This window comes from Triplophysa rosa, linkage group LG18, assembly GCF_024868665.1.
Source record: "Triplophysa rosa linkage group LG18, Trosa_1v2, whole genome shotgun sequence".
Taxonomy (NCBI): domain Eukaryota; kingdom Metazoa; phylum Chordata; class Actinopteri; order Cypriniformes; family Nemacheilidae; genus Triplophysa; species Triplophysa rosa.
In genome coordinates, this window is record NC_079907.1 from 10951592 (window position 1) to 10963279 (window position 11688).

Genomic DNA, 11688 nt, shown 5'->3' on the forward strand with positions numbered 1-11688 from the left:
CTAAACTGAGGGTCAGCTGTGGAAAAGGCCACTAGCTCTGGTTCAGTCGGCGGAGGGGTAATTCTTTAGCGTAACCTTTTCTTCCCCTAACCGTAGACACAAACACGCCCACAAACACTCATCAACTGACAATTTCACAAGTTGATGTAATTAAACTTGGCTGGCAATTTATGTTCCTGACCTTTGAAATAACAAAGAGATGCATGTGATGGGGAAGACAGACTGACAGAGAGAAAAGTAAAAATTTACAATGAACCATGAGTTCTCAAGAACAGAGAACGGCATCTAGATATGTTTGTATTCAGTGCATACAGTCTGAATAAAAATTACAATTAAATTATAATTACAAAAATTATAATTGCACATTATACCTTTTAAGTTTAACATCAATTTTAAAACATTTCCTTATGATGTAATATCCCCTTCAGCATCAGATCTATAAGGTACTTCATCATTTACTCACTCTCTTGTCATTTCAAACCTGTATGACTTTCTTTCTTCTGCAGAACACAAATGAATATATTTTGAAGAATGTTGTTAACCGGAACCCAGAAATTATAGAAGTGAATGGGTGACAGCGCTGTTCGGTTACCAACTTTCTTCAAAATATCTTCTGTTTTCAGCAGAAGAAAGTCATACAGGTTTAAAATAACAAGAGGGTAATTAAATGATGTCAGAATTTTCATTTTTGGGTAAACAGTCCCTTTAACAAACTGAATTGAAAGTTTTGTTTCTTTAAAAATCATTAACTTGCGTATCAAGACAAATTCGTGTCATCTGGAAGATATAGATATGTTGGTACATTTTATTAAAGATACTCAAATGAGTAAACAAATGAGAGATTATTGAGAATTTTCATATTGTCCTTCTTTCCTAATGACTACATGACAATACAGCAAAAAGTTAATATTTCTGAGTAAAAGTGAAAAAGAAAAGGATGGAGGATTTTGGAACAATATGATTTTTTTAAGTTAATGCATAAACTGAATTCCGTGTGAGAGGGAAACCGTGAGTTTGTAAAGTATGATCTGGTTTCAGAAGGACCACTGTTATTACTCTCATTTCAACACAATTATATTATATTGCATTCGTTTAATTAAATCTATTAATGAGCTTTCAAATGTTCTGCATCCTCTCTTTCATGTTACACATATAAAACAGTATGAAAAATAAAACAAGTCCATGCAAGGAGTTTATTAATGAGCAACCTGCTATAATATACAAAGGAATTTCCTCTCAAACATTTCATTCACATTCAATACTTCAAAGACACCAGTACTAAGTAGCATCCTTTTCTGTAAAATACTCTAAAAATAGCTTGTTTTGAATTTAAATACTTTGAAAGCTTTATAGGAGGTTAGAAATGTGCACAATGTAATATAATGAATATAGTTTTAATGTCGTACCAAAAACATTTTCCTGACCCCAGTTTACATCTTCCCATGCAGAGAGGGCAAATCAATCCAACCCATACAAAATAATCATGTACAGTTTCTGTAAGAAAATAGAAAAGATATTGAATGTCATATGCAACAATATAATCATTCATTTTGAAAAGAAAAATGGTACAAAATGGTAGAAACAATAAAGACTACTTACAACAATACTACAAATGCAATGAATGAATGCAATGTTTTGTTTATTATGTTTTGCTTCTAAACAACTTGTTGAATTTATCGACATGTATTTGCAGCTTATTTTTTATTATTACAAAATAGCTACTTCACAGTAGTGCCTACGATAACATTACAATATTTGTACTAGTTGCCCATGATAATGGAAGCAATGAGTTTTGTAGTTGGCTGAGATCATTATTGTTTGTCTTTGGAAGTGCTAAATACTAAATTTTTACTTTATTTTTCACCTGATGTTGGCTGCAGTTACTGTATAGTATAAACAATGTTACGGAAATACTGTCCACTTCAGTCTTATATTTATAGAGTTATAAAAATTGGAACCCAAGCAATAATAGGGCAAAATATATTACAACCACTACATCCAGTATCTTAGTAACTTTGAGAAGTGAGATGGACTTTTCAGGGAGGATGTGGATTACTTCATACAGTATGTATAATAAAATGCATTAAAACACAAAACATAACATAACACCTTCTGACATTTGTGCAACAAAAGGCACAGCACACGGCACAAAAAAGAATCCTTCATTGCAAGAGTATAATATGCATAAGAAACATATTCAGATATGATATATCCATGATTGTAAGCAAGCGAACAAATTCACAAGGTAAAATACAAAATACTTTTTCGGATATATTTTCATCTGTACAGGTTATTGATAGTTTGATAAAAATAAATACATTTTTCTTTTTTTATTGCATTTTGTGGTGAGATTACACATAATCAGATTGCTACTTCGAACAGCTCAAAGCGAATATGGGATATGAAAACTTCATGAGTGCACAGACTCGATTTAAAGCAATAACTATGAATACTGTCTCTTGCCGTTAAGATTAAAGCAAGAGACCAAGATTTCATATAAAATAAATTCTTAAATCTTGGACTCTGTTCAGCTTTCTTATTAGCCTGTGGCATAATTTGAGAAAAAAGAAATATATTTAATATTGCAGCTTTACCACAGTAACATACACAGTTTCTCCCACCTATAAAACACATTTTACGCATTCCTTTTAACATTTCTTACAAAAATACTTTGAGATTTAAAGCACAGTGTAATGTAACTGATTCAGCTGCTACCTCGCCGGTCCGATACATTGCTTTGATACATCAAGGCCTCCCATCTTTCTCTCATTGGTAATACTGCAGAAGTGCAAGCAGTTGTGTCTTTCTTCTTGATGTTGCTTAATGGCACATGAATGACACTGTGTTCTGTGACAGTCCAACAGAACTCCAGAATTTGCTGGTGCAGAGAAACCTAAGTTTCTTGAGAAAATGATTAGATCTACATAGAATGAATTGTAGCCAGCAACGTCTGAGCTTTGCTTGATATACATTATACATTCAAATCTCATTGATAGACTTTCTATGATAATTTGCTAGTCATCAACAGGCCGTAGAAGTTCTGAAAATTAGTCTGAATATGTGTCTCGAAGTTCATCTGCCTGCTTATGAATTTCTTTTACTATTGTATAAAGTAAGAGGCCTGGAGGTTTCCAGTTCTGTTTCAGATGAGTTTTTGATGACAGTTGCATTCCAGTAAGGTCACAGAATTGCTCTGACAGTGTCCAAGTTTAGACTCTCTCCACACGACTAGGGTCATATGCATCTGAGGATAAACACATAAAATATATTAACTATTTTGACAAAGACTCTGAAGAGGTTAACTTACACTGGACTTGGTATAGTGTAATATAAACTTAACTAACAAGAGAACATTATATCTAATTTGATGGCATTAAGTATGATACATCAGTCCACACTTCCCTCTTGTGGTGAAGAAACCTCATTACTGATTGGCCTCCAAGATTATGGCAAGTTATTGGTGACTGGCAGCTACATTTACATGTATTTACAAAGCTTATGTTGTATGCATAAAAATATAAGGTAAGCTGAGAGTGCCTATTCCTATATAGGGTACTACGAAAAAGACACTTCACACAATGTAAATAGCATAATAGCGTGCAAAAAACCCCAATAATATTAGAAGTAGACTAATATAATGATTTTACAGAATTTTTTATAGAATTGTATAATTTAGAATTATATTTCAGCGAATTTGAATCTTAAAATGATATACTTAAAATAGAGACCATTTTAAAATTACTATCTCGTAAATTCAACAGACACTGGATTGGAATGGTAATAATAAAAAAATGAAAAAAGAACTAACTCTCTCTCCGTCTCTGTTGTATTATTGCCTACTATTGACACATCGCTTTGTTGTTCCTCTATCTTCTCTGTAAGTCATTTTGGATAAAAGCGTCTGCTAAATGCCTAAACGTAAATGTAATACATAAACAATATAATACATATAAATATGAACATTTAGAACGGTCTCTTTATTTTTGCTGTGGCAGTATATTTTAAGGCATAAAATATAGATTATATTTTATGCCTTAAAATATTCACTTATACCTTTTATATATAGCATAATATAATAATATTATATAATATTAATTTCCACTGAAGTGCTTTCAAACAGTTTTAATCTGTAATTTTACACAATACACTATAAAAAATCCTCTAAATATCTGAAAAATTATTTAAAAAAATATATATAATATTTTTTTTCCGTTGACTTGTTCTATAAATTTTTTTTTCAATTTACACGATTGACAGGTATCACTTGTGGCAACAGTCTGTTCCTACATTTACAGAACTTTAAATGAGCAAATTTAAAAAATCTAGGTGCTAAAAATCACCAGAAAATGTTAAGTTGGTGAGGTCCGACATTTTTTACGTGTAGGCATCTGAAATCCTTTTATCTACACTTCAATGCTGGTATCAGTGAATAGATAATTCTACTTTTTTCGCTTCTACTTGCAGCCTCACAAACATAAAGAAGTAAACTAATAATATTACTAACCTGAAATGCATAGTTTCTCATCTTCCTCTATTGCCAACACTGCATCATCCACGATGAACACTTGTTGCAACGTAATCTCTCTTTTAGCTACCATGCCACTACGAGGCTGTGGGATTGGACGTGCCTTTGACCTTGATGGTGGCTGACTTGATCTCCCTTGTATCAGCTCATCTGCTATCACTTTCTCTTCCTTTTGAGCCTCATCCCCCTCTTGCATAAGACTTATTAAGTCCTTGACTTCCGATGCACACTCAACACATTGGTCCTCCTCCTTCAGCACTGGGTCCTCTTTAACTAATTCTGAAAGTTCTCTTGCTTCATCTTCTAAACTTTGTTGTTCTTCTGTCTCTTTGGCCAGGGTGATCCTGTTGATAGTCCTCACTAATGACTGGGTGCTTTCTTCTTTTGCATAGATGCTGTACCCTAGGGATGCATGATCATTTGTGGACAAAGGGGAACAGGTTTGCAAATGGTCCCATGCTGCTTCTGTTACCTCATCAATCTTCTTGTCTCCTCCACTCACACTTAGGGTCAACTCCTCATCTTCTGACAGTGGAAGAGACAAACATAAGTTACTCGGAGGAAACTCTGGCAGCTCCATCATAGAAGGAGCTCTACGCCCATGTTTTTCTGCATTAAATAAATCATCTCCAGATTCTGGTTCATCTCCAGGTTGTCCCTCTGTCTGTTCTATCACAACCATTGACCCATCTGGCACATCCTCAGACTCTCTACTGACATTCTGTGTCTCTTCATTTGAGCTCATCTCTTTGGTTTGTGTTTCACAGACTAAACCATCTGTGACATCTGAAGTTGTTCCCGCCTGTTTGCCATCACCCTGATCAACAACCAAAGATTCAACCGGTACTGTGATGCCAAGTATCCGGGCAGCACGTTCCTCAATGGACTCATTTTCAGGAATGCCCTTGGCACACTGCACTTGGTATAAGTTACTAATGTCTTCCGTCTGCATGCTGCTGGCCTTCTCTTGACTCAGAAGAGTCTCAAGGTGTTCATCCGCCAGCGTCTTTTCATTACTCCAGCTGAGATAATCGGAATAAACATTTTCATCATCATCTTCATAATTGGCTTTAAACCTGCAATGGAGACTCTTGATCGCATGGACACATGAGGATCCCCCTGATCTTCTTCTCCCAGCTTCCTTCTCATTGAGTGCTTTGGAATTGAAGACGTTATTATCGTTCAAGCTTTGAGTACCTTCGGCTATCTCAGGGCTGTGTCTGCTCAGATCTCCGCTGCTGTCGGATGATGTAATGTGTAAGGTGTCACACACCTCTGAATTATCTGAAGGGCTGGTTAACATCGGCGACTCCGGACTCAAGTATGTAGGTGAGCCAGAGGTCACGGTGTCTGGAATGGCAGTGTACACTGTTAACCCAACATCTGTAAGCAAGCACTCTTTTGGCACGGGTATATCCTGCCTATGCATCCCTGGATCAACGTTCTCCTTTCTCATAACCTCAAAGTTTACATAATTATTGCCTTTGGCAACGGGTATTTCTTGGGTTCGGGCGTCCAAGTTTACCTCTGCCCTGGAAAAGTATTCCGGATGTCCTTCTATTCTGCTTCTACTCGCCGAATCGGACTTTACATTTAAGTTCTTTCTTTTCAAATGCATCTCTGTGACCTGCACCACATGCGACTCCTCGTCAGTTTCCTCAGTCATATTAAGTGGGTCTGTTTCCTGTCTTCTATTGTTGACCTTTATGCTAGCGTTGCTCAGTTCCAGGATGTTGTTTAGCGCGTCATCCAGCTCTTTTATATTCTGCTTAACATTTGGACACTTGCCTGTCTGATCTTGTATCTCCTTATTAAAAGACTCAAGCTCCCCTATGGCATCCCATTTTCTTCTATTCACTGGCTTTAACAGGAACTGTCCGAAAACTTCTTGGCTTTCTGTATTTTGCTGCTGGGTTGCAGTCTTTCTCAGCAAAGGATGACAGTCTGGAGATTGTGTTGTGGGTGACGATTGGGGGAAAGTGGGACTCTTTATACTCGAACTGCTTTCAGTCCGAGTTCTGGAGAATGCACTGTTGCTGGAAGGGTTGAGGTCTTTTTGACCCATCATGGGATATCCGTAGTTGGCACTACAGTGAGCTTCATCCTCCTTATTTGTGGTTGTGTGAGGGGAGGAATAGTCATTCAATGTCTGGGCTTCTCTTTGAGAATGGGTGTTTCTTGAAATTTCTGGAGAGCCTGTCTGAGTTTCCTGGTTCCTGTAATGATCTCCAGGCCAAGATCCTGCGTAGAACATTTCATTGTCTTGGCTTGCATTAAACGTCCTAACGTCCACAACCTCTTTCCTCAAAGGAGAGTTTTTAGAGCTTCTCATGAATACAGAGATGCTGGACTGCAATTGTGTGTCCTTGCTTGCTGGAGTTACAGAAGAGTTTTGGTTGTCAGGTTGTATTGCTGTGTTCTCAATTGAGCCAGCCACTTTTTCATTGTTATTTGGGTCAGAGACAGCTTTGTTTGCCTGCATATTAATAGGGACAGAAACCAGGCAAAACATAGTCTCCTTAAGCCTCTTTTTGGAGTTCTTCTTATTCTCGGCTAAAGTTTTTGCCTCAAATTTCTTTACTTGTGTTATTGTCTCAATAAAACCCTGGTTTGAGTTGAAGCTCTGTTGTGATGTCTGAAGAGCATTGGTGTGGTCAGCTGGATCCCTGTTGCAGTTTTGGTCGGCTGCTGTGTTTGAGCTTTCTGTCTCTTTTAAGACCTCCTTGTGCATACTGTTTTCATTAATAGAGTCACTCATATTGCTTTTACATGGTTCAGCGCGATCACGTGGTTTCTCTTTGAGCAGAAAGGCACTGTCATTGTTCTTCTCAGTTATGTGGTTAACCGGAATCTCGTTTCTGATGTTTCTGATTTTGTCTGCGTCTGTAAGAGAATTGCCATCTATTCCCGATCCTGAAATGTGCCTGACGCGAGGGTCATCGAAGGGAATGTATTGAACATTACCCATTCGTTCTTCAGCGTAACCTGGATATGCTTGTCTCCTGCATGGCACGCTTCTCCTTCCATCTCTGTAATGATCTGGCCATGCCATCCCGGTCTGCCTAATAAACCATTCCTGCACTTCTGTCATGGCAGAGCCCTGCATATATGGGTCACCTCTGTACTGGTGGTTGCCCATTGAGATGGGATAAGTTCTGTGACCGCCGCTAACCACAGGCTGCCTCCTGTAGGATGGGGGAGGGATGTAACCGGGTGGCTCTGCACCAGAACCTCCAAGTTCTTGTACAAAGTATTCTTGCCTTGAGAAGGGCAGCGGAGTCCTGTCTCTGGCCCGAGGGGCGAGCTCCCCCGTGAGTATCTCTGTGCTTCCACGCATCTGCTGGTGCACCTCATAAGATGGAGGTCTGAGAGGTCGACTGAATCTGGGTTTCAACGGTGGCGCCGACTGAGCACCTGATCGGTCAGTCCACCTCTCCCTTCTCTCTGCATCACTAAGTTGTCTTCCATGAAGGTCTCGTGTGTGGTGTCCATTCACCCTAAAGCTTCCATATGAGTCCTGCCCGGTGGTCGGTATGCTGAAGTACTGAAGATTTTCTGATTGAAGTGTCATTCTGGGCAGTGACTGAGATTTGCTTTTGGTTCTGGGTGGAACAGCTCCTTCTGCAGTTCGTGGCCTGCGTTGCTCCTGTGCCACCTCATTTTCTGACGGCTGACGACTCATGCTGGTCATTGGACGCCACTCTTCCGTTCCCAAACTCTGGTACTTCCTTTCAGCTGCAATTCTCCACTGGTGCAGGGCCATCTCTCTCTCCCTCGCACGTGTGCTCTCTGCCCGGCGCTGTCTGGCACGGTTATGCTCCTCAGTGCTTAAGGCGGATTCCGGTCTCCGTTGCATGCCCTCTGGCTTGTTGGGAACCCCTCCAGCGCTTCCACGTGGGTCTTTGAAATCGGCATAATCCAGAAGCACACTGAAGTCCTGACCTCTTCTTCGCCAGTAGGACACATCCTGCTCAGATCTAGGCTGGGTATGTTTTCCTCTGTGGCTGTCATAAAACCTGCATTAAAAATAAAAGTAAAAATAAGATGAAATTAAAGATTTAACTTAAAAAGAGCATAATACAGTAGCGGCCAGTAAGAAAATAGGGCTTGATATGAAGAAATTATGACCCTATTATTACATTAAAAACTTTTTGCAAACAGTAAAAAATTGATTGTGCAGACCACAGTACAGTAAATTATAGACCATTTATACTGTATAAAGCAGCAGAAAAAATAAAGAGACCTTTTCAAATTTGCATTTCTAGATATTCCAGACAAGTGTCCATTGAATTACAACAAAATCAAACCACAGGAGTGACATAAAGTCATCCAACAGCAATGTGAAAGACTGACAGCATGATAAGAGACACGAAAACTGTGAAAAAAATAGGTTATCACACAAAAAATATTTTTTGAACTTTTTCTAAATACATGTAAAAATATTACTGTTGTGTTGCTTAAAAGTGAATATGAACTTGTTTTCTTTGCAGTATTTGAGGTCTGAAAAAATACAGAGCATCTTTTCTGTTATTTTGACCTGTTTCTCCAGTTTTCATTTACATTATTTTTATTTGAAATTTGGGAAAAAATATTGTTAGTAGTTTACAGAATTAAACAAAAATTATAATTTTACCTAAACACATAGCTATAAATAGTACATTTTAAAATCAGAAAAACAGTCTCTGAAATGGTCTCTTATTTTTTCTGTAGCTGTAATAACAATATCTGTTAATTGAATAGATCAAGTGAATGACTGTAAAATCGGTAATACAGGCAGCAATTACTATGCAAGCACAGTACAGTAACATCCTAATCCAAAAAAGACATTTCAGTTTGCTGATGCTGACAATGTGGTCAGCAAAGCAGGAGATCTCCAGAGGCACCATAGACTGTGAGGTTATTATGGTGCAAGCAAACTAGGATAAATTAGGCTTTTTTCTTAAGCAGGGAACTAACCTGACAAACTGTAATCTAGTGCAAGCAGTTGAGTCAGCACTGAAGGTCTATTTTCTCATCCGATATCTTGGCAGCAGGGAGCATACAGTATGATCTGCATGTTAAACAATCCTGACCTGCAGGATCATCTAGCTTAGTAACAGTCATTAGATATCTATCTATCTAATGACATTATATTATTACATTATATAAGGACATTATATGAATAAGTATTTCATCAATTAATGAATAAACATGGGCTTACAAAAAAGACAGAAGTTCATTTTAAAAACCAATGTGACCTCTAAAATTTGAATACGAATCTTACATACAACAAATTAATCTCTTAAGCTGTTTTGCGACAAGAAGGCTGGCAGGATGCAGATATTCACATTTATATTCATCATGTTTTATTAATAAAGGTGTTATACAAGAGATTGTTCCAAGGAACTGAATATTGATCTGACAAAGGACTCGTGGGACATGTAGTTTACTGCCGCCTCTGCCTGCAGAACTGAGCATGCTCAGTAGGGGGTGCTGCGGGATTTCCGACAACAGAGGTGTTTACCCCGTTACGGTCCCGTGTGACATGTGAGGTTATAAAAACCGCACTGCAAAAATCTACTAAACATAGTTAATGAATTCATCGGCTTCAGGGCAAGGAGGAGTGATGTAGGAAACGGTGCAGACAAGCAAGTGATTGTAGGAAACCGAACAAGAAATGTAGGAAGTACAAGGATTTGAGAGACCATGAAAGAAGATGAAATTCCAAACTAACATAAGAAGAGAGAATAATAGGGAGGGGGATGCATAAAAAATAAAACAGAAAAGAGAAAAATAGGTTGAAGGAAAGGGAAGTCCTTGACAGGTTCAACCTTTACATAATACTCATCAAACAAGACAGCTCATACCATATCAAAGCGATGAGAAAAAAGCACAAAAGTGGAAGGGAGTAAAAGGTGATGCATAGAAAAAGAGGTCAAAATATAAGCACCCAACTCACCCGCTGTCTGTGGTCATACTGTCTTCTGGCAGACGTCCATCTCTGAGGTTACCGTTGTCCACATCTTGCGTTTTCTGCTTTCTGACCCTGTTCTCGGTGTCACCGGGGAATCCCCTGCCAGGAGTCTGTCTGAATCCTCCACCGCTGTAAACATGGTCCCCCTCATAGCCATTTACTGCGCTGTGTCCTTTCCGCTTCTCACCGATTTCACACCGGCTGTCGCTTCGTGTTGGCAGACATTTCTCATAGGTTGCGGGGTGGGAGGAAGACGAGTGTGAAACGGGGACATTGTTGCTGTTCCTTTGTGGGACTTTGTATCCATGAGAGATGAGAAGGTCTTCCACGCTGTACATGGCTAAGCGGTGTGTTGTTGCTTTTGGTGGTGCGTGTGAGAGTGAGTGTCAGATGAATTCCGCTTCTAGACCAGATGAGGCGAGCTCATGAAAAGCTGCACGGGAGAGGCCATCACTATGGAAGAAATGATAGAAAACAGGACAGTAGGAAGAGAGAGGAAGAGAGAGAGAGAGATAAAGAGGGAGAGAGGTGAAGTTAAAATGATGTTTTTTGTTGATTGCCCCCAATCACAGGCAAAAAAGGTTCTGTCTCACATGCACACGATTCACATGCTGTCTGTTTGTCTATCCACTGAACTGGTCCATCAATCACCCCCCTCCCCACACACACCCAACCATCCCTGCTTTCCTCTGTTCTCTATCCAGAACAAAAAATCTATCCAGAATATCTCTGAATAGCTCACTTGCAAAAACTCTGCAAGTGCAGAAAATCCTGAGCTCCAAATGTGTCTGAAGTGCATTAGTAGTTGTACATAATTTAGACCATTTGTGATCATATTTTCAAAATTTAACATGTGTGTACAGGTTTGGCTATACTTGTGAATGTAAAAATGTAAAAGGATAAGTCATTCTCACCATTGGGAAAGCTTACACAAACAACTTTTGTGCATTAAATTGAATAATGTTAACGGTTAGGTTTAAGAGTAGGGTATACATCAGTAAATATGTAGTCTATTTTGCATCCCATCTTTTTTAAGATAATCAGGGGAGACCTTACTTGTATGTATATAGCATCAAAAGTATGTCTTTGTATGTTTGCATGTCTGTTTTGAGTCTGTACATGTGAGCAAGTCTGCAAAAAAGAGGTTACCTAACTTTCCTTGCACACACGCACATAAGAGAGAGAGAGCGAGAGAGAGCGAGAGCAGATA

At 38.7% G+C, this 11688-nt stretch overlaps 1 protein-coding gene across 1 annotated transcript in view; it reads right to left on the reverse strand.

Annotated features, from left to right (window-relative positions):
* Positions 1-1179: 1179 nt before the first annotated feature.
* Positions 1180-11688, reverse strand: part of jcada (junctional cadherin 5 associated a) — a 21022-nt gene continuing 10513 nt past the window's right edge. The window contains exons 2-4 of the mRNA XM_057359138.1: positions 10464-10931; positions 4505-8541; positions 1180-3244 (exon numbers count right to left, since the gene is read on the reverse strand). Of these exons, the coding sequence (XP_057215121.1) occupies positions 3210-3244; positions 4505-8541; positions 10464-10816 (4425 nt within the window). The 5' untranslated portion in view covers positions 10817-10931 and the 3' untranslated portion in view covers positions 1180-3209. The remainder of the gene's footprint in view (positions 3245-4504; positions 8542-10463; positions 10932-11688) is intronic.